Source organism: Colobus angolensis, unplaced genomic scaffold, assembly GCF_000951035.1.
Source record: "Colobus angolensis palliatus isolate OR3802 unplaced genomic scaffold, Cang.pa_1.0 Scaffold133, whole genome shotgun sequence".
Taxonomy (NCBI): domain Eukaryota; kingdom Metazoa; phylum Chordata; class Mammalia; order Primates; family Cercopithecidae; genus Colobus; species Colobus angolensis.
This window is the reverse complement of record NW_012114411.1, coordinates 2,272,108-2,294,475: the sequence shown is the minus strand read 5'-3', so window position 1 is coordinate 2,294,475 and position 22,368 is coordinate 2,272,108. Positions and strand designations below refer to the sequence as shown.

Genomic DNA, 22,368 nt, shown 5'->3' with positions numbered 1-22,368 from the left:
GGGGGAACAAAAATATTCTAAAATTAGATTGTGATGATGGTTGCACCATCATGTGAATACAGTAAAAACCACTGATTTGTATATGTTACATTGGTCAATTGTATGGTATGTCAATATCTCAATAAAGCTGTTTTTTAAAAATAAATAAATAAATATACCAATGGGGGGAGAAAAGCACACAACTGGTTGCCCATACCAATTATTTTAGTAAAATTTAGGGACCATAGACAGGTATTGGAGGAAGGAGGAGATTAAAATGACATCTTCCTCAACTATGATCTCATTCAGAGGGACAGCTACACGTGCAAGAGCCAGGAATTAAAGGAAACATAAAAATAACAGTTTATGTTTCCTTAAGCATGAAGAACTTTAACCCATATTTATTTTACATGCTAGATATTTACATGATACAAAATTGCTTTTTAATTAAGATTATACATTAACACTCCACAAGCAGCACTGTGGCAAAAATTAGACAGCAAGATATTGCCAAGTGTTGGCAGGGCTGGAAAGACACGAGGCCCTCACACTGCTGCGTGTAGACTAGGACAGCCATTCCAGAGAGCAACTTGGCAGTACTTAGCCAAGCTAAATATACATATATAAATCCCACAATCCCATTTTGTTAGGCCATGATGGTTATGCACAAGACTGTTCATCAGAAAGCTGTCTGTGGTAGGAGGGAGCTGGGAACAATCTAGCTGTCCATCATTACTGGAGAACAAAAAGTCAAATGCAGTGAATGGCATAACACATGGAATCATATGTAGCAATTAAAAGCAAAGGATTCAATGTACATAGCACTAAATGAAACATCTTAAAAACATAGCACTAAATGAAAAAAAGACAAGTAAAAAACAGAATAAAGAATGTCACAGCATAACATCATTTCTGTAAATCAAAAATACATGCTCACAAAACACTGCAGGTCACAAGAGCGCCAACAAACAGAAGGATGTGCATCCAACATATTAGAATGGGTTCCTTTTGAAGGCAGGAAGCAGGGGAATGTGAGTGGAGGATGAGAAAAAGGGGAGTAAATAAATAAAAGCGGGGAGTAAATAAACAAAGACCAAAGATGACAGTGTGCTATGCACTCAACAATCTGCCTGACTCAGCATCTGCTCCAGAGGAAAGAAGGGTGCCAGGATGTGCTGGGCTTGGTATAGAGATTACCTCTAACTCTTCAATTGTGGTGTTTTCCTCATGAACTTTCAGATCATTCTGTGTGTCTTCCTCTCCAGGCTCCTGACCACCGACGATTTCATTGAGGTACTGCTGATCAATCTTGTCCAAGGCTGCTTTCAAATCATTCCTCAACCCCTAAGAAAAGTAAAAAAGGAAGAACACCTGTTACGAAATTTCACTGTTGTTTCACCTTTGATTTTTCATTAATAACGGCAATTATTTCTCCCCCCGCAAGAAGTTAAGAGCTCAGCAAAAGCAGGAACTCAAATGACATCAATTTATCACACAATTATCATTACTGTTCACTTAAAAGTTAATTCTTACGGACATATTTAAATTAAAACAAGGCATGAACAACGCCCAGCCTGCTGGTCAGAAAAAAAATACACATGAGTGACGAATCCAAATAAGAATCTTCATAAATGCTGTAATTTTCTAACGAGGCTTAGTGAAAGTGGTAGGTCTCCATTAGAGTCCCCAACCCATTTGCCCAGCTCATTTACAATGTCTAACCTCAACTACTGTGAACTCCCAAAACATTCAGAAATGTCGGTGTAATAAAATTAGTGCCTCATCTATATTCCAGGTTCTCAGCTATGTTTCTAGCAAACCAGCAAATTCGCATTTTATGCACGTATGGTTCACGACCATTTAACGAAAAATGGAAGCCTCATCTTCCTAAAAATGAATGAGAATCAGCTGCAAGATTTAAGAGCCAAGGAAACATGACCATGAGGCAGCTATAGGGTAATGGTTGAGAGCGAAGGTTATCTGGGTTCAAATCCTTGCCACATACTATTAAACAGCTCTTCAACAGCTTGCTTAACCCCTGCATGCCTCAGTAGCCTCACCTACAGAATAGGAGTAACAGCACCATCTACTATGTAGTGCTGTAATGAGGATGCTATTTTTTATTTCAATGAACAGTTACCATGTGATGAGGTTGTTCCAGAACCTCGCAAACATCAACTCAAATAAGTAAACTAAGAAATGGACGATGTGCTTTCAACAGTTACTGGAGCACAGTGCACATTCAACCAATGTTAACTCCTAACGTTCTTACACGAAAAGCATCCGATCATTGTCTACTGTCCCTTCATAAACACAGAAGAGAAACATTCAACTCAAAACACTTATAATTTCTCAAACACTGACTGATCACCTGCTGTGTATAAAGTATGATGCCAAGCGTTCCCAGAGGTCACCTTGTTGAATTCTCAGTGCATCCCGGTGAGCCAAGTATCACTGCCTCTGTTCTACCAATGAGGATTCTAAGGCTCAAGCAGATTAAAAGACTTGCCAATGGTCACATAATTGATGATTATAATCCAGGAATGGAATCCAGACCTTGTGCTCCTGTGCTTTCTCCTCAAAACCTCTAGATGCACGGCACGAGACTTGGCATGCAAAGGTAAAACAGCCTTTGCCCACCAGGAAGAGATAAATATGCACATAACTCTGATAATAGTAAAAAACAGTAAGTACACTAACAAAGGTTTACTCATAGGCACATGGAGAAGGAAGCAATTAATTCTGACTGGGATCAAAAATAGATTCCGAGAAAAGATGTGGTCATTGAATTGCACGTGAAAGTATAAAAACAAGATTTCACCCAAAGCATACAAGACAGAAACACAGCAAGCAAAGGAAAAATGATCATTATAGACACAGAGGACTGAAGGCAACTGCTAGTGTTGTGGGACTGAAATGGCAATGCTGGGAAGTGAAGCAGGAAAGTGGTTTGGCAAGGAAGAAAGCAGTGAGACAGCCCAGGCTAGCAGACAGGGAGCAGGTCGGGGAGCGGGCCTGGCCAGCCCCAGCTATTCCCGCCATTCCAACTGAGATGCCAGGAAAGGGGCAAGATATCAGCTTAGAAGACCAGTCCAGGGGAGGCCTCAGATGACTTCAGCCAAAGCCTTCATCTCACTGCAATCACAAGAAAGACCCCAAGCAAGATACTGCCCAATCCAGCCTAATCAAACCACAGAACTGGTAATTAAGACAATAAAAAATTATGTTAAGCTACCAGGTTTCAGGGTGGCTTGTTAGTCACCAAAAACAGATTCTGTAATAATAAATCCTTTACAATAAACAAACACGAGTAAGTTTTGGAGTAGTCTGTTACGTAGTCATAGATAACCACACCTGTTTCTCAATAATTCAGAAAGCAAGTAGATAAAAAGTTAGCAAGGCCACAGAAGACCTGAATAACACTATCATCATTGGCATTTGTAGAACTGTATCATGAAAGCAAAATAATACTCTTTTCAAGAGCCTGTGGAATAAACCATATGCTAAGCCATAAAACAAGATCAGAGCCTTAAATGTAAAAGCTAAAACTATAATAATAAGCTTCTAGAAGAAAATAAAGAGTATCTATTTGAAACCTTGGGATAGGCAAAGATTTCTTAAGCAGGACACAAAAAGCAACAACCATAAAAGGAAAAATCAATAAATTGGACTTCATCAAAATATAAAACTTCTGGGCCGGGCATTTTGGGAGGCCAAGGCAGGAGGATCCCTTGAGTCCAGGAGTTCAAGATCAGCCTGGGCAACATGAGGAGGCCCCATCTCTACAAAAGTTAAAAAACCAGCTGGGCATGGTGGCGCACACCTGTGGTCTCAGGTACTTGGAAGGCTGAGGTGGGAGATTGCTTAAGCCCAGGAACTAGAGGCTGCAATGAGCCATGACCCTGCTGAACTCCAGCCTGGGTGACAGTGAGACCCTGACTCAAAAAGCATGTGTGTGTGTATATACACACACACACACACACACAGACACCCTTCTGTTCAGCAAAAGATTCAATTAAGAGAACAAGCCAGAAACTACAAAAAAATAGTCACAAAAAATATTTGTATATCTGACAAAGAACTTCTATCCAGAATATATAAAGAATTCCTATAATCCATTAACAAAAAGACAAGTTTATTTTTAAAATGAACAAAAGGCGCTTGTAACCCCAGCTACCTGGGAGGCTGAGGTGGGAAGACTGCTTAAGCCCAGGAGGTTGCGGCTGCCATGAGCCATGATTATGCCACTGCATTCCAGCGTAGGTGACAGAGTGAGACCCTGCCTCAAAAATAAATAAATAAGGGGAGACTTCAATAGACACTACACAAATGAAGACAAGTCTATGAAAAGATGCTCCTCATCTTTAGTCATCAGGCAATGTGATTAAAGCCACAATGAGCTACTCCCAGACACATAAGAGAATGGTTAAAATTAAAAAGACTAACAATACCACATGCTGGGGTTTGGAAATGACTGGCAATTCTTATGAAGTTAAGCATACATCTACTCTTACTATCCAGCAATTCTACTTCTAGGTATCTCCCCAAGAGACGTAACATATTTACCCAAGAAAAATAACAGAGTTCCAAAACAAGATTTGCATAAGAATGGTCTAGCAGTTTTATTCCTTTTTTTGTTTTTTGAGATGGCGTCTCTGTCGCCAGGCTGGAGTGCAATGGCGCGATCTCAGCTCACTGCAACCGCCGCCTCGTGGGTTCAAGTGATTCTCTTGCCTCAGCCTCCTGAGTAGCTGGGATTACAGGTACACGCCACCACACCCAGATAATTTTTGTATTTTTAGTAGAGGCGGGGTTTCACCATGTTGGCCAGGATGGTCTCGACCTCTTGACCTTGTGATCCACCCACCTCGGCCTCCCACAGTGCTGGGATTATAGACGTGTGCCACCACGCCCAGTCAGCAGTTTTATTTCTAATAGCCCAAAGCTGGAAACAAAGTTTGATATATTCATACAACTGAGTATCACTGGAAAATGAAAAGGAAACTAGTGGTATCTGCAGTAACATGGATGAATCTAAAAACTGTTATGCTGAGCATAAGGGGCCAGACACACAATCTATGAGTCTATCTGTATGAAATATGAGAACAAGCAAAATTAATCCATGATGACAAAATTCAAATGGTGGCTGCCTAGGAGGGGGCGAGAAGAAATATGGGGATTGGCTGAGAAGGGGTACTGGGGAAATTTCCTTTTTTTCTTTTTTCTCAACTTTTAAGTTCAGGGGTACAGGTGCAAGATGAACAGGTTTGTCACATAGGGAAATGTGTGTCATGGTGGTTTACTGCACAGATCGTCCCATCACCCAGGTATTAAGCCCAGCATCCATTCGCTATTGTTCCTGATGCTCTCGGGGAAATTTCTTTGGTGACAAGAATGTTCTATTTCTTTATAAGGGCAGTGGTTATATGCTTGTATGGATTTGTCAAAACGCATTAAATGTTATACTTAAGAAATGTGCTTTTCAAAAAATTAATGAAAACTTCCATTCAGCAGCAATAATCTGCCCACTTTATTTTTCCATTGTTGCCTACAATAATGCAATTAGTCAAACTCTATTCTACTGAATGCAGTACAGTCACATTTTTCTAGCTTTGTTCTGTCCTCTTACCTTGTTAACTTCTGGTGTGAGGATCTCTATTTTCCTTAAACGCTGAAAAGCATCATAATCAGTTTCTCCAAATAGTCTGATTGGTTCTCCTCTTTCTCTCAATCTTCTGATTACCTACAAAGTGAAACAGATACCCAGTAAATTATTTAACTTTATTTATTTATTTATTTATTTATTTATTTATTTATTTTTGAGACAGTCTCACTTTACCGCCCAGACTGGAGTGCAGTGGCGTAATCTTGGCTCACTGCAACCTCCACCTCTCCGGTTCAAGCAATTCTCCTGCCTCAGCCTCCCGAGTAGCTGGGACTACAGGCGCACGCCACCACACCCAGCTTTTTTTGGATTTTTAGTAGAAACGGGGTTTCAACATGTTGGCCAGGATGGTCTCAATCTCCTGCCCTTGTGATCCACCTGCCTCGGGCTCCCAAAGTGCTGGGATTACAGGCGTGTGCTACTGTATCCAGCTATTTAACTTTTGAGAGAGGAAAAAACTAAACATCTCAAAAACAATTTGTATGTTACACCTTAAAAGCCAAGCCTGGTGTTTAACAAAGCTAATTATCCAAATACATGCTTCTGTGTAAAGTATAAATTCCTTCAAATATTTTAAATCATTTCAATTAAGCTAAACAAAGATGTTTCCAAATCAAACAGAAAATCAAGTACTTTAGTTAAAAATCTATTTTGACTTAAAAGTCACTGTTATTAATTTTATTACCAAATAGCTCCTAAAAAGCAGTCTGACCTCTGACTCTACAATTCAAGTCTAAAGAAAGCCCCTCATATAAACCACCTGCCCCTAATATAAACCACCTCTTCCACTGCGAGATTAAAACAAAATTCTTTTTTGTAAGAAAAGGGGCATGTTTGTAGCCCTCATTTTACATCATTATAACTGTTCTTAGTCTTCTTTTAAAAACAATGGAAAGACAATAGTAATCCCTATGTCAGCATATTCTTGGTGATCAAACACTTGTTTTGAAATGTAGATGCAAAAAGTAAGCTGTTTATTCTTTAATTTTCCATGAACATATATACTGTATTATTATCACACCTTAAGTAACCATAAAGTTTAAGTCGTTTAGCTCAGTGCTTCGATAGAACCAATCTGTGCAGCAGGACACACAGGAAAAACACTAAGACAGGAGGGAATGACAGCATTTATAGAGGAAGGAAAATCAAATCTGAAGCCAGGTGATAACTACCATAATGGAGAGTCCACATTGTAATACCACCATCAAACCAAAAACTTCTCCCTCAGAAAAGAGGGAGTTACAATCTGCATATGCAGAGCTTTTAAGATGCTGAAAACCTATTTCCAAACTTGGGTGATGGTTGTATGAATATTTACTTTGTAATTATTCATAATTATTCATACATGTGTAACGTATATTGCCCTAATACGTTTCATATACTTTATACACATGCTATATGTCATTTTAAAAAGGAAGAAAGAAATAGAAAATGTAATAAAGATTAGTCCAAATTTTTTTAAAAAAGCAGTAATAAGAAACACCAAGAGCTTTACCTGGGAGCATAAACAGCATCACACCCAAAATCCATTGGGAGGGCTCTCACTGGATTAACAGAAGTTTGATATTAAAACAAATTTAACAGGTCATCTAGCACTATCTCCAATCAATGCAGAAATGACCTCACAAACACCCTTGTCAGGTCCCTGTCTGACAAACGACAGGAATCACATTTCTTCGTGAAACATCCCATCCCACTGTTTGGACAGATATGTTTTGCTTCTCAAAACTGATACCTACTTCCCTCAAACTTCTACCCATTTATCCCAGTTACACTTTATGAAACTACAGAGAATATTCCGATTTTCCAAAATCAGAGCTACTTTCATTGGATTTCTAAAGATATCTCCAGTTATTCTTCGCTCCAGCCTCAGCATTCTAAATTCCTTCATCTCATCTTCACATGATGGTTTCTAGAGTCAGTCATCATTCCCCGGAAAGTTTCCTTTTGTGCAATGTCTGTCATAAGCATGTGGTAATGTAGAACTAAAAAATAATACTGCAAACATGTCAACCTGTGAGAAGTACAGAATACTTGGATCTAGACACTGTATTTCTATGACTTACATTCAGCCCTATCCACAACTACAGAGGTAGAACAGGAAGAGGCTACTGAGGACTCAAAGATGAAAGATGACCCTAAGTCAGTCAAGACAAAAAGAACCTAAACAGAAAAAAGAAAGGGAATGTGAACTAGTTATTACTGCAAAACACTGCTTAAGATTGGGTGCTATAACTTAGGCCACGTTGTGAGGAGTGCATAATATTTTTCTGGTTATCAGTTTAAATAGTTAACTCTCATCTATCTGGAATTATATAACAGTGGTTCTGTCTAAAGGCAAAGTAATAAACTACCTGACTTCAAAGTTTCTTTTGGTGCAAGAATTCTATTATTCTAATTTTTTAAATAAAGAAGCTGAAATATACCAGCACCACCACCACCTCCCCTCAAAAATGACACAGAGACTAAAGGGACATCACTGAAAGAACTTAAGCCTCTGAGTCCTCTTTTGCTATTTCAATACATGCTCCCTGAGCAAAGGCAGGAACTTCTTCCCCACATCATGTCTAGTACTTAACTGATGTACCACTATTAATCAGTAACAATGGTTTAATAATGATGGATCTCACAAAAAGAACAACTTCTTAAAACTACTTCGTCTTTCAACTCAAGCTTTTCAATGTTTAAAGATAAAGTAAATTCTACGCCAGGTGCGGTGGCCCTCGCCAGTAATCCCAGCACTTTGGGAGGTCGAGGTGAGCAGATCACCTGAGTCAGGAGTTCAAGACCAGCCCGGCCAACATGGCAAAACCTCGTCTCTACTAAAAATACAAAAATTAGCCATGCCTGGTGGCGCATACCGGTAGTCCCAGCTACTCGGGGGGCTTAGGCTTGAGAATCTCTTGAACCCAGGAGGTGGAGGTTGCAGTGAGCCTAGATCATGCCAGTGCACTCCAGCCTGGGAGACACACTGAAACTTTGTCTCAAAAAATCAAAAAGTAACAGAATTCTAAAAAATGTAAGTGACATGAAATTTCAAGTATTTTTCTGACTATGAAGTTAATACATGCTCACTTGAGATACAAAATTAAAATATAAAGAAAATTATATTTTTTATATATAAAGAATGAGTTCATAAAGGTGGTGGAAAAAAACACTAACATATCTTTTTTTAACTCTTAGGAACAGAGGAAACCTTTCTAAGCATGATGCCCAAGACAAAAATAAAAATAAAAAACGTAATGAAAAAGGCTGATGTCACAGCATACAAATGTAAAACTTCTGCATGGCAAAAAACAAATGATACACTGATAAATACATATATATACTACGTACATGTGATACATACACACTTATGAACACAGGTTAACACCCTTAACATATAAACATGTTGATCACCAAAGCAATAAAGACAAATTTCACAATATAAAAACAGCAATTCCACAAACAAAGAGACATTAACGAACACTGAACACGTGACAACATGTTCAATTCCAATCATCACTAACAGAAAGTTTCACGTTAACACAAGGTACCTATTTCACCCATCAGTTTGGCAAAAATTTAAAGTAATAATACTGCTTTCAGATTGGCAAAGGCTGAAACATTTCAAAATAAACAGTTGACAGAAATGCTAGGAAGTCTGATATACTTACAGTTGGAATGTAAATTGGCACAGCTTCTTTGTAGGCCAATTCCACACACCATCGAAAATTACATAGACACACTCTCTGACCAGAAATTCTTTTCCTAGGAAATTATCCTATTGATAAACTCATACAAGTATCAAGACATATGTATAAGGAAGTTCACCTCAGCACTGTATGTAAAGGCAAACAACTCGAAGTAATTTATCAGTAAAGAGCTAATTGTAACAAATTGCAGAACTACTACTAAAAACACCACCTAAATTTGTTGAGTAACTCACGTTTAAGTATTGTTCTCTTCATGTGTTACCTTATTTTATCATGAAAGTCTCCTGAGGTAGACCCAGTTGTTACCCTCATTCAGACATAAGGAAATCCAGAAACAGACCGGGTAACCTGCCAAAACCACGTTTACTGTGAAAAATGTTCATACACACACACACACCCCAACATAAAATGGCCTTCAAAATGTATTTTTAAGTGAAAAGACTAAGGTACACATGCATGTAATCTCATTTGTGTGAAAGGAAAAAAAGGTATACACATACACACTGATGCTTGTACAAGTGAAGAGCTGCGTAGGAGAAGGACTGATGGGGGCAGAGGGGGAGTGGGGGAAAACGGAAAATAGGAAAAGGGAAGAAATATTTGTTTTACAGCCTTCTGTATTCATTTGATTTGTTTATATCACATGAATATCTTTCAATTGCATTTTTTTAAGTAAAATAATAGTTGATACTGATCAAGGTATAGACAAACACTATAAACACCACAGCTAGGAGTATAAAGTGGCACAACATGGCTAAAACCTACAGAGCTATCTGGTAATATGTATCAAGTCTTAAAAATATACATAGTCTTAAAAATATATATATATACACACATAGTCTTTGACCTAAAAATCATGCTTCTAGAAATGTTTCCAAAGGAAATAATCACACATTATAATGTATGCAATGATGTCTACACAAGCATGTTCATTTTAGTATTATTTATAATAAGCATTCTAAATGATCATCAATAAATGATTTTTTAAATATTATGGTGTGGCCAGGCGCAGGGGCTCACACCTGTAATCCCAACACTTTGGGAGACCGAGGCAGGTGGATCACTTGAGGTCAGGAGTTTGAGACCAGCCTGGCCAACATGATGAAACCCCATCTCTACGAAAAACACACAAAAAAAATTAGGTTGGTGTGGTGGTGCATGCCTGTAATCCCAGTTACTCAGGAGGCTAAGGCAGGAGAATTGCTTGAACCCGGGAGGCAGAGATTGCAGTGAACCAAGATTGCACCACTGCACTCCAGCCTGGGTGACACAGTGAGAGTCTGCCTCAAAAATAAATAAACAAACATTACGGAGCCAACAAGCAATGGGAAATTATACACTCATTCAAAATTATGTCGATCTCCATATTTTAATCTGGAAAGATGTATTATTAAATAAGGGAAAGGGAAGTATGTTACAAAATACCATAATAATTAAAATAATTTAAGTACAAATATTTAGCATAAGTACATTTAATTACACTTATTTTTGAATATATTCATATTTATTTTTTAAAGTTTAGAAGGGTAAGTTCTAAAAAAGATAATAATAACGAGAAAAGAAGCAGTGAGTAATTTAGAACTTCATGAAGAAAACTAACTGCACAGCATTTTTAGGTAAGTCATTTTACACAGGAAAGAATGACATTTAACTTATCGGAAAAGCTGGAGATAAATGTAAACACCGTGGAGATCTTATTCTCATCAAACAATCACAAATAAACTTACCTCTTGCCTAGAAAGCGTCATAGGTAATTTTTCCTCTGCCAGTTCAAGTTCTAACACTGGATTCGATGAAGTTAATGGTTTCTGGTCCTCCTCTTTTGGCTGTATCTATATTAATAGCCAAAAGAAATGAAATTCAGCTTTAAAAATATAGTTGATATTTATCATTCTATTACCTTAGCTATTCATGGAAATTAAATATGTTTGCAACACTGAAGATTTTCTAATATTCCTCTGAGCAAAGAGCTCATAATAAATGTGCATGCTTGTAAAAGAGAGTCAAACGTATTCACGTCAGGGGCATCACAAGTCCAGAGCATGCAAAGAGGAATCAGCATCCTTGCTATAAAAGAGTGACACGACTGACGCCTGTAATCCCAGCACTTTGGGAGGCCAAGGCGGGTGGATCACGAGGTCAGGAGATAGAGACCATCCTGCCTAACATGGTAAAACCCCGTCTCTGCTAAAAATACAAAAAAAAAATTGCCGGGCATAGTGGCGGGCGCCTGTAGTCCCAGCTACTCAGGAGGCTGAGACAGAAGAATGGCACAAACCCAGGAGGCCGAGCTTGCAGTGAGCCGAGATTGCGCCACTGCACTCCAGCCTGGGCAATGAGCAGGACTCCATCTCAAAAAAAAAGAGTGACACGACTGTCATGATTTCCAAAATCCAAATTTAACAGGGCTGAAATTTGCACTCTCTTTCTCCCCAGATTCTAAAGACTGTACTTTTTCCTGAAAAACAATCAACTTGCTCTTCTTCTTTAAATTGTCTTGCAGGGTTATTTGATTCTTGCTCAGCTTCAAAATGAAGACAAAAGAAAAGAATTTCTTTCCAACAGCAACCTGTGAAGCTTCAAACTCTAGCTTTTCCTATCCTGCTTTTCAAAACGTATTATTCCAAATGTATGAAAATCACTGTTGGACATACAGAAAAATTCCTAATGCTACACAGAGTTGGTCCACAAACTGAGCTACCAACCTTGCAGAAATATAAGGAAAAAAGCACCTCTCTATTAATGCCACCCAGGGAAAAAGTGGGCATTTTTGTTCATATGAACCTGTAGGAAAAACAATCTCTTCACATATTTTCTCATATCTGTTGCTCAAGTCTCAGTTTAGGAAAACTGAATTCAGCAATTTACAAGCCCCTTTGTGGAGTCTGTAAAAAGATACTGAAACGTGGTTTCCCATCTGACCATAAGATAAATCCAAAATGCTGAAAGTGGGAGTAAGATCAAAAGAACATAAAAGAAGATCAACATTAATGAAGAAACTCATATTAAGAAAGGCTATATGGTGAAAATTACATAATTCATGATTCTATAGCTTACAGTTCAAGCTTATGTTTACCATAACTAATTGATATTGAGGTAAAATTAAGGTAACAAACTAAGCCTTTCTATTTTCACAGGTCAAATCAGCATCAAGCCTTAAAAAATGCTAACTCATTTCTACAAAAGAATAAAAGTAATGAATACTGTATCATTACTACCAAGACGGAAATCTTTAAAAATCTTTAGAAAGAAACACCTGTGCTTTACTTTTCAAGCATGAAAACGTATTTCTCTAAAAATCTCAGGATTAAAAACACATTTAATTATACAATGGCAGTTAATAGCTCTGGGGAAAAGATCTAAATCATGTCAGCTGGACTCAAAGTTATAAACAATTATCTTTACAGTCATTATTTTGCTTCAGGGCTTTCCTCTATATAAACAAACAAACAAAAAAAGCACACTAAACAAAAGCAAAAACTGCCACTATATTAAGTTACTTTCCTACCTTATAAAATAGCTGAAAAGGTTCAAATTTAAGAATCTGGCAATGCCACAAGCCAGCAGAGTAAACCTATGTAAGTGATTCTTATTCCAGACCAAGTGTGTGTAAGACAACACTGGGCAAGGCAAAAATGAGAGTTTCTTTCTGAATATCTATCTACTCAATGGTTATTAACTTAAAACTTATTTTCATTTCCTAATTAAGCAAATAAATATCTTTACGGAAAAAAATCAAAATACAAGTATAAACTTTCCCATATTTTAAAAACATGTCAGAAATAGAATTACATTTTAAAATATTTTTTAAGTCACTTATTGGTATCTTTTGAAAACTACATTTTTCTTTAATACTTGTCTTCTCACAGCACTACAAAATCAAACCAAATGCATATACATACCATGTGCATTCCTCATGCTTCCTTCTAAAAATGCTATGCAGGATAAATCCATTTCCAGAACTTTCCCCATTACATGCACAAAAGTATTATCTTATATTGATATTTCACAAGCAAAAGGTTAATTACAAGTTTATGATTTGGCAAAAGTATTTCAATAGAACCTCTGAGCTTTGAGTTAAAAATTAAGCTAGATATAGTCTTCTTTTAAAATAACTTAAACATAATTTCTCCACCTTATACCCTTTAACCCCTCCCAATAAAACCACAATACATTATCAACTAATTTCTTCTAAAATATACAAGCAAAGCCTTCCAGATAACTCATTTGTTTCTAAGAAGTATTTCAAGATGACATTTTCTATCCAATAGACTAAACAGTGTTTGAAATGTGATACCTTATTACAACAAAGGCATATAAATATATACGGCTTTATACTTTAGGCAGAGGTTCTTAAGACCCGAAAGTAAGTATTAACAATGCAAACATTAAATCGATGGCTTAGAATATTCCGGAGAAGGCAGGGAAATTACCACCACTAACATTACTGTGGCTAGATGAATGAATGTTTTGAACTCTTTCCAAATAGACTGTTTCATTGGGAGAGGTAGGGGACAGGAGTGGTGGTGGAGTTGAAAATAAGGCAGTCTCAGATTCAGGACTTAATTTAAAAAAAAAAAAAAAATTCAAGCTTTGATCTCAAGCCACTTCATGCCATCCACAAAAAGCCAAACCATTCCAAGCCAAAAGTCATGCATGTATTTTCCTGAATTCAAGATTATTTTTAAAATGCAAAAACAAAAACTCATACCTCTCCAGATGGCTTCTCATTTATAGGCTAACGTATAACATTGATAAATTGAACAGAGATCAATGATTGTCATTTAACAACAGCTGTATAAATTTAAACTCAGAAATATACAATTTAACATAAAAGCAGACATTCATACCTTGTACCCACATCTTTCAAAATATGCTTCCTCTTCTTTTTTGGCGAGCTCACTACGCTTGAAATATTTTTTATTTTCCTATTCAAGAAAAAAAATTATGTCAATAATAAATCCTTGGGCAAAAGTTCATGTCCCATAGTCAACAAGTACCTTTAGAAACCTTTTGAAAACACTCTTCAGTTTTTCAAGAATTTGATAAAATGAGTATTTTTTGGTTCCAGAGATGAATACATTGATTCCCCAAACACATCACCAACCCTCCACTATGACTAAGGGCCCCGATGTGTGATAAGTTCAAGTATTTTTCTTGCAGTATCAATCAGTAGGTAGGTTCATCCGCAAAGAGGAGACCAAGAATATTTTCCAAATGTTTTGATTTCTTAATGTTTGAGTTCAATGACAATTTCTTCAAATGGATTCATTATGAACCACATAAAATGGTATATCCCAATTATTTTTTCCTAATAGAAACAAAATTATGACATATATAGCCTACATTTGAAATCCCACATAACAAGGGAATTCCAGGAGTACAAGTTCTTTCTTGTTTCCTGGAACCTTATTATATCAGTCAGTTCCTAAAATAATCTAGATACAGGGTGGTCTTGGTGAACCTTTTTATTTAAAAAAATGATTAAGGATATTTGGGGGTTTTGTGCCTTTTTCTGTTTTTTTGCTTGTTTTGGAGACAGGGTATCTCTCTGTCACGCGGGCTGGAGCGCAGTGGCACAATCAAGGCCACAACTTCGACTCCCTGGGCTCAAATGATCCTCTCACAAGGTATTTGTTTTGATATGATTTGATGTAAAGAGACAAGCTCTAAGTCTTGTCTGTGGCTAAAATGATGTCAGTCCTTTCCACATTATACATAAAATTATCCTTATTGTTACATCTACAGTCCATAATTTGGAGGCTTGTTGCTATCTCAACTCTGCCTCTTGGATATTATTCCACTGATGGCTTTGTTCAAATAAAGATACTGCCCCCTACTGTATTAACAGTAATGATATAATAGTACCTCTGTACTACCTCCATACAAGTATTTAGCACCTCATAATTCCAAAGCTCATTCACTCAGGCAGTGATCATCAATGGATGCTAAAACCTTATGAAAAAAGCTGCTGGTGACAATGGAAAGATCAGCCTGCCACCATTTGAACCCAATGATCAAGCTTGACATCTGTAAGAGATTATGTACCACCTATGTTATACTACAGGAATTACCCAGCCATCATCTAGGAAGTATTCTTGTTAAATGTAGGGAACAGAGGAATTAATTAAGTGTCAATATGCCAGGAAGCAATCAGACAAGTCAAAGACATTTTACAAAACTAGCCCCAGTTTCTCCAGCAAGTCAATGGCATGGAAAAAATCGGCGAAGTTGAGAAAATGACAATGTTCTTCATTAAAAGAAACTAAGATTCATAATAAGCAAATTCAAGGATCAAACTTCATGTTGACCTGACTTGAAAAACCAACTGTAAAAGCAAATGTATGTATGTATTTTAATTCAATTGGAAGATATATGAATGTGAGGAGAGTATTTGATAAAATTAACAAACTAATTTTAATTTTGTTGGGTGTGATCATATTTTGGTTTTAAAAGAACACATCATTTTCTAGAGCTGCATGTTTCAGGGAAAGGATATGCAGAGGCTCATCATAAAAATTTATCTATTTTTGTGTTATGTTTAAAACTTTCAGGATAAAGTTTTTCTAAAAGTTCATTCATTAACTCAATAAACATTTCCAGACTTATCTACCACACAACAAGCACAGCTTTACAGAAATAAAGATGAAGATATTATCTGGGATAAGGAACCGATGGTATCATCTGAACATCAAAACTACACTGAGTACGGTGGGGGCAAATAGTATTAACCCCTTTTTAGAGGTGAGAAAGCCGAGAATTAGGTTAGGTGACATTCCCAGAACTCAGCAAGAATGATGAGTAGCAGCTAGAACTCTGGTCCTTAAACCCTTTGTTCTGATCTAGTCTTCCAAGCTACAGTTCTTCACTCCCAAAATATTATTTCAGCATCTAAAATTGTTTTTGACTAGGTAGTATATAATTGTCATATTTCAAATAAGTTGGCAAACACACATTGGTATCCTTTCAGAAAAGGCTGATATGTAGAAAGAAAGGAAAAAATCTCCAGGCCAGAGGCCATGGTCCAATCTTTTTGACTATGTTATCTTTGATGACCATGTCTCAATTCCACTGAACACACCTAACAAAATCTCAAGCCTAGAACATCTCAATGTGGTCCACAGAGGCTCTTTTAGAGGTTTTGCAAGGTCAAATTTATTTTCATGATATACTAAGACATTATGTGCCCCTTTTTCATTGCGCTCAGATTTGCACTGACCGTCCAAAAGCAACATGGGGGGAGGATTTGGGAAGGGGGACTACTGGCATCAGCATAAATAAAGGCAATGCTTTCAAACTGTACCAGTAGTCACTGTATTCTTCACCAACATGCACTTGCAAGAAAATAAAGTCTAGTTTCTCTTAAGAACGTTCTTGACGAAGTCTAATTTTCCTAAATCTCAACCTTTGAGTACACAGCCTTTTAATAATCAGCATGAAAAAATAAAATGTATAAAGCACTTCTGTTACTTACTAAAGTAGAATGGTTTTCTCAAAGAAAAGCACTTGTGCAATCGTTTGATTAGTCAGATTTGGGTGTTTGGTAGACATTTTCTCAGAATTGAACAAAACAAGCTTAAAGTTAAAAGAAAACAATGATGGTATTTACCACCAATGATAAAATTCCAGCTGTCAACTGAGAAGTGGAAAAGTAGAAAACTTGTACCCAGCACCATGAGCTTAATAGCTTCCCAATACTTGAAGCCTTTTCCAATGAAATCAGTCGTGATATTAATAAATGTGATTTTTAAATATTATCTAATGAAAATGTCAACGTTAAGAAGATCTGCATAACTCACTGAACCATGACATTACAAAATCAAGATGTTACAAAATCACATGTAGGTAAAAAGATCCAACCAAAGAGCAAAATAGATCAACAGGCTTTAATGGATGAAAAATTCAATGAAATGATTTCAGAATCCACATTGTAACTGATCTTTTAAGAAATCACTTGTGTAGTTTTGGTGTAGTATCAAGAAGAATATCCACAAACCTGAAAAGGCTATTAAAATACTCCTTTTTCAACTACTTATGTGTGGATGAATTTTCTTCATGTACTTGAACAAAAACAACATACAGCAACAGATTGGAGGGAGAAATAGAATCCAACTATCTAATATGCCAGAGATTTCTAAAACAATGTCACTTTTCTCACCAAAGTGTTTGTTTTTGCAAATATTGTCTTGTCATAAAAATATTTGTTAGCATACTATGGGTTTATTATTGCATTTCTACATGGAACATACATTTTTTAATTTCCCAGCTTTAATTTCTAATATAGTAATTATCAATAAATGTGTCCTATGTAAATAAAAGCTCTCTGGGGCTATCAATAATTGAGAATGAGACCTGAGAACAGTAAGTTTAAGTCCACTTGGCATTCTCCACGCCTACAGCATGCTCAAAACAACGCTGGCAAAAACCACTTGGGCCTCAACAATGCCTATTGGTCCTGGAGTATTCATCCATTTCATTTTCTTTCCTATTGTCTACACTGACCATTCCACTGTCTCCAATCTCATGAACTTCCCATCCTTTCATTCTCCCCTCATTTTCAGCAGATGACTAAACCATCTCACTTTACGGAAGCGACCAGTCAGGAACTCCTCCAAATTCCTCCCAACTCCAGTCCTGACCTGGATCTGCTTTGGTCCTTTCATTTCACAAAGGAATAGAAAACTCTCCTCTGTCTAGGGCAAATCCCTTCCTAATTACTTCAGACCTCAGTTCCTCAGGGACTTCTCACCATCAATGCTGTTTTCTCCTTCACATATTCATCCTTCCCCTCTCTACTGGCTTTTGACAATTATCATTTAAGTATGCTCAAGACTCTGCCCTGGGTATCATTTACAGCAGAACCACATTAAACTGTTTAATCCGCGTCCACTTCCTTACCTCCATTTCTCTTTGCAGCCCCACAGCATATGGACATCCATTCTGTTTCACTGAAAAAACCTCCCTGGGATCATAAATAATGTCTAAGGTACAAATCCAAAGGGACTTCTCTGACTGATCTCATTCAGTCTTCAATTTAACTGCTCATTCCTTCCTTCTTCAGTAACTTTCTTCTCTTAGCTGACAGATTCTTCTTATGTCTTCCTCACTTACTGGTTTGCTTAGATTTTCTATTTCTTGTATTTTTTTGTACTTTTTAGCCATTTACTTCACTTAGATTTTCCAATGTATTAGAACTAGTATACAGTTCTCCTTACTAATTTTACTTTCCAATGTCTCCCATATTGGTTCCTGCCATTCCTTCTGTTGGTCCTTCATTTCAGAATATTTTGTATAATGTGGGTTAGGGGTTATTGCTTATTCTTTCCGTATGGATATCCAGTTGTTCAGAATCATTTACTGAAAATATCTTTCCTTCCATTTGGTTTTGGTGTCTTTGTCAAAATTCAAACAATTGTGTAAGGGTGGCTCCATTCTGGGTGCTCTGTTATATTCTAGTGATGTAATTGTTGGTCTTTATGCCAGCACTATGCTGTTTTGATTATTGTAGCATTATTATTGCAGCACATTGTAGTATCTTTCATATAGGAAAGATGCAGTAAATACTGGAAGGAAAAAAAAGCTAAAATTCTACATATAGCTCATCCTAATAACTACAACTAGTAAAACTACTAATTACTCCCCATTGAGTTTCTAGAGCAGCCTGGTTTTACACATGAGGTTTTTGCATTAAATGAAGACTCACCAATTCTAGGCTCCAAAACACTGGTGTTCTAGCAATGTAGACATCACATTTACCTCAGGGTGGTTATACCAGGCAAGGCATTTTAGGACAGGTGGTAAGAGGATATCTTAGTCACTTCTCTGCAGTTTGACAAAGAGGCACTCACAAACTAAGTACTGATTGTTTCAGCTACCAAGGATTAACCACAAAAAGCTGGGACACCACTTGAAATGACCAAAGATGAGGTGGCTCTTCTTTCTGGAAGAACAATACCACATAGACAACTGTTTTCCAGTTACAGATGCGGTAATGACAACAATCTACTGATCCCCGACCAGTGTTTTCTAAAAAATTAAAACAAAGGGACTTGTTCTTTCCCATCTTGCAAGATGGTGGGTGAAAAAGTTGAGAAGCCAGATACTAAAGAGAAGAAACCCAAAGCCAAGAAGGCTGAGGCTGGTGGCAAGGTGAAAAAGGGTCACCTCAAAGCTAAGAAGCCCAAGAAGGGGAAACCCCATTGCAGCGCAATCCTGTCCTTGTCAGAGGAATTGGCAGGTATTCCCCATCTGCTATGTATTCCGGAAAGGCCGGGTATAAGAGGAAGTACTCAGCCGCTAAGTCTAAGGTTGAAAAGAAAAAGAAGGTTCTTGCAACTGTTACAAAACTAGTTGGTGGTAACAAGAACGGTAGTACCCAGGTGGTTAAACTTCATAAAATGCCTATTTTCCTACTGAAAATGTGCCTCAAAAGCTGTTGAGCCACAGCAAAAAGAAAAAAAAAAACCCTTAGCTGACACGTGAGAAAACTGCGAGCCAGCATTACCACCAGGACCATTCTGATCATCCTCACTGGATTCCACAGAGGAAAGAGGGTGATTTTCCTCAAGCAGCTGGCTAGTGGCTTGTTACTAGTGACTGGACCTCTGGTCCTCAATCGAGTTCCTCTAAAAAGAAAACACCAGAAATTTGTCATTGCCACCTCAACCAAAATTGTTATCAGCAATGTAAAAATTCCAAAACATCCCACTGATGCTTATTCAAGCAGCAGCAGCTGCAGAAGCCCAGACACAAGGAAGCTGAGATCTTCAGTACAGAAAAAGAGAAATATGAGATGATCAGAAAGCTGTGGACTCACAAATTTTGCCAAAAATCAAAGGTATTTCTCAGCTCCAGGGCCACCTGCGATCTGTGTTTGCCCTGACTCATGGAATTTATCCCCACAAATTGGTGTTCTACATTTCTTAAGAAGAACCTAATTAAATAACTGATAATAAAAAGGAGGACTGAATAAAACATGATAAAATCATTTGCAGTTGTGGTAAGAATTATTTCATAAAACTTTGTTCACATCAGATCAATATATAAAAATGTATTACTATGAACGCAGCAGTGAAAAAGTCTGAAAGTTACTGACAGACACTATGATGCAGAAAGATAAAAGATATGAAGCAACTATTCTGCATGAAATGATAGAGCTGCAGATCTAAAGACTGTCTTCCCACGGACACAATAGAAAAGATGCCTAGTTGTGTGTGTTCCCTTACATCATGCAAGAGCACTCACCCTCAAGTTGGTCTAAGACTTGAGATCTATCCTGGCAGGCCAAAGGAGTATGAGAACATCGTGTAACCCTCTAAGTCTCAATTTCATCATCCATGAAAACAGCATTGCCTTGTGCACTAACAGTTGTGAAGCTCAAAGTAGATAGCATATAGCACTTTGAAAAATATAAATCACACGTTAATCTAATAATTTTCCAGTGCTTTCTTACATTAGCCCTATCAAAACTAGTTCTGTGTTTGTAAGGTGAATAAATATCCATTCTATCTGTACAGGTTAACAGAGCAGGCTTTGAAGTAGGAACAGACCAGCGTTCAAATCCAGGCCCTATCTCTTGCTAGCTGCGTAATCTTAGAGTCATGTAACTTATCTTAGCTTCCAGTTTCCTCATCTGTAAATGTGAATAACAGTAATTTGTTGTACAAGTTAAATTGGAAAACATTTGTTGCATGATGCCTAACATTACTGTTAACAGAAACTACGTGTTTCGTTTTGTTTTTGAGACAGAGTCTCGCTCTGTCACCCAGGCTGCAGTGCAGTGGCACAATATCGGTTCACTGCAAGCTCCGCCTCCCGGGTTCACGCCATTCTCCTGCCTCAGCCTCCCAAGTAGCTGGAACCACAGGCACCCACCACCATAACCAGCTAATTTTTTTTTTTTTTGTATTTTTGGCAGAGACGGGGTTTCACCGTGTTAGCCAGGATGGTCTCAGTCTCATGATCCACCCACCTCAGCCTCCCAAAGTGCTGGGATTACAGGCGTGAGCCACTGCACCTGGTCGAATGTCAGTATTTTAATTCCCATTTCATGTATGCCCTTTGTTGGTCTGAAACTGCTCTGTGAGTGGAAAAATCAATCTTATCTTCTGGCTGGAATTATGTGATAATTCAATCAACTACCAAATTAAAAAATGAAAGACACCCAGGAAAAGTTTATATAAATTATAAATGACCCTGAAGAATATAAAGATATTTTTTAAATGATCGTTTTTACAGATTGGCCCACTTCAATGACGAAGAACATGATTATGCAAATATTCATGTTGTGAACCCTGAGGGTGGGCTGAATATTTTGTGATTCACTTTTCCCTTTAAAGCACTTAGATTTCAACACCCTGGCCCTTCCTATCAGCTGTGCATTCCAATACCTAAATTTAAAATACTCCCAACCACTCAGCAAAAAGGTTCCTGCAGTAGACATAAAAACATTAATTTACAAATATGAACAAGCTTTTCCCCATACCTACCAAACAGTATTCTATTACCTCCACCTTTCTAACTGTTTTTAAAGTTTCAATGATCATGAAATTTGCCATCTACCAAGCTAAGAACTCTAACTTACTCACACTACATCATACACATCAATAGTACACAACATCCAAATACCTAAGTCAGATGTTCTGTGATGCACAGATTTCTACGGGTCCTGAAGACCCTCAGAGAGGACTCATGAAGTCAAAACTGTTTTCTATACTAAGGCATTATCTGCCTGCTCGCTCTGATGACGTCTGCACTGTAGGTGAAAAGCAATGGTAAATTTGCTAAAGTCTTAGCAAGAATCAAGGCAGTGGCTTTAAACTGCCACTGTTACACCATAAAGTAAGGGAGATCATCTTCAGGAAGTTCCTAAATCATGTAATTCTTTCTCCCCCTTTTTAGTACCTTTCCAAGAGTCTTAGCATTCCCATCAGTGAAGAGCAGGCCTACAGACTTTTCATGTGTTGAAGAAGAGGGAAGAAGAAGGAATAGAACTAAAAAATTGGGATTTACTATTAAAAAGGAACTTCT

The 22,368-nt window shown here is 37.5% G+C and overlaps 1 protein-coding gene across 1 annotated transcript in view; it reads right to left on the bottom strand.

The window, feature by feature from the left end:
- Positions 1-22,368, bottom strand: part of PRPF18 (pre-mRNA processing factor 18) — a 43,807-nt gene that overhangs the window by 19,657 nt on the left and 1,782 nt on the right. The window contains exons 2-5 of the mRNA XM_011934239.1: positions 14,190-14,267; positions 11,067-11,171; positions 5,609-5,722; positions 1,177-1,323 (exon numbers count right to left, since the gene is read on the bottom strand). Coding sequence (XP_011789629.1) covers positions 1,177-1,323; positions 5,609-5,722; positions 11,067-11,171; positions 14,190-14,267 — 444 coding nt within the window. The remainder of the gene's footprint in view (positions 1-1,176; positions 1,324-5,608; positions 5,723-11,066; positions 11,172-14,189; positions 14,268-22,368) is intronic.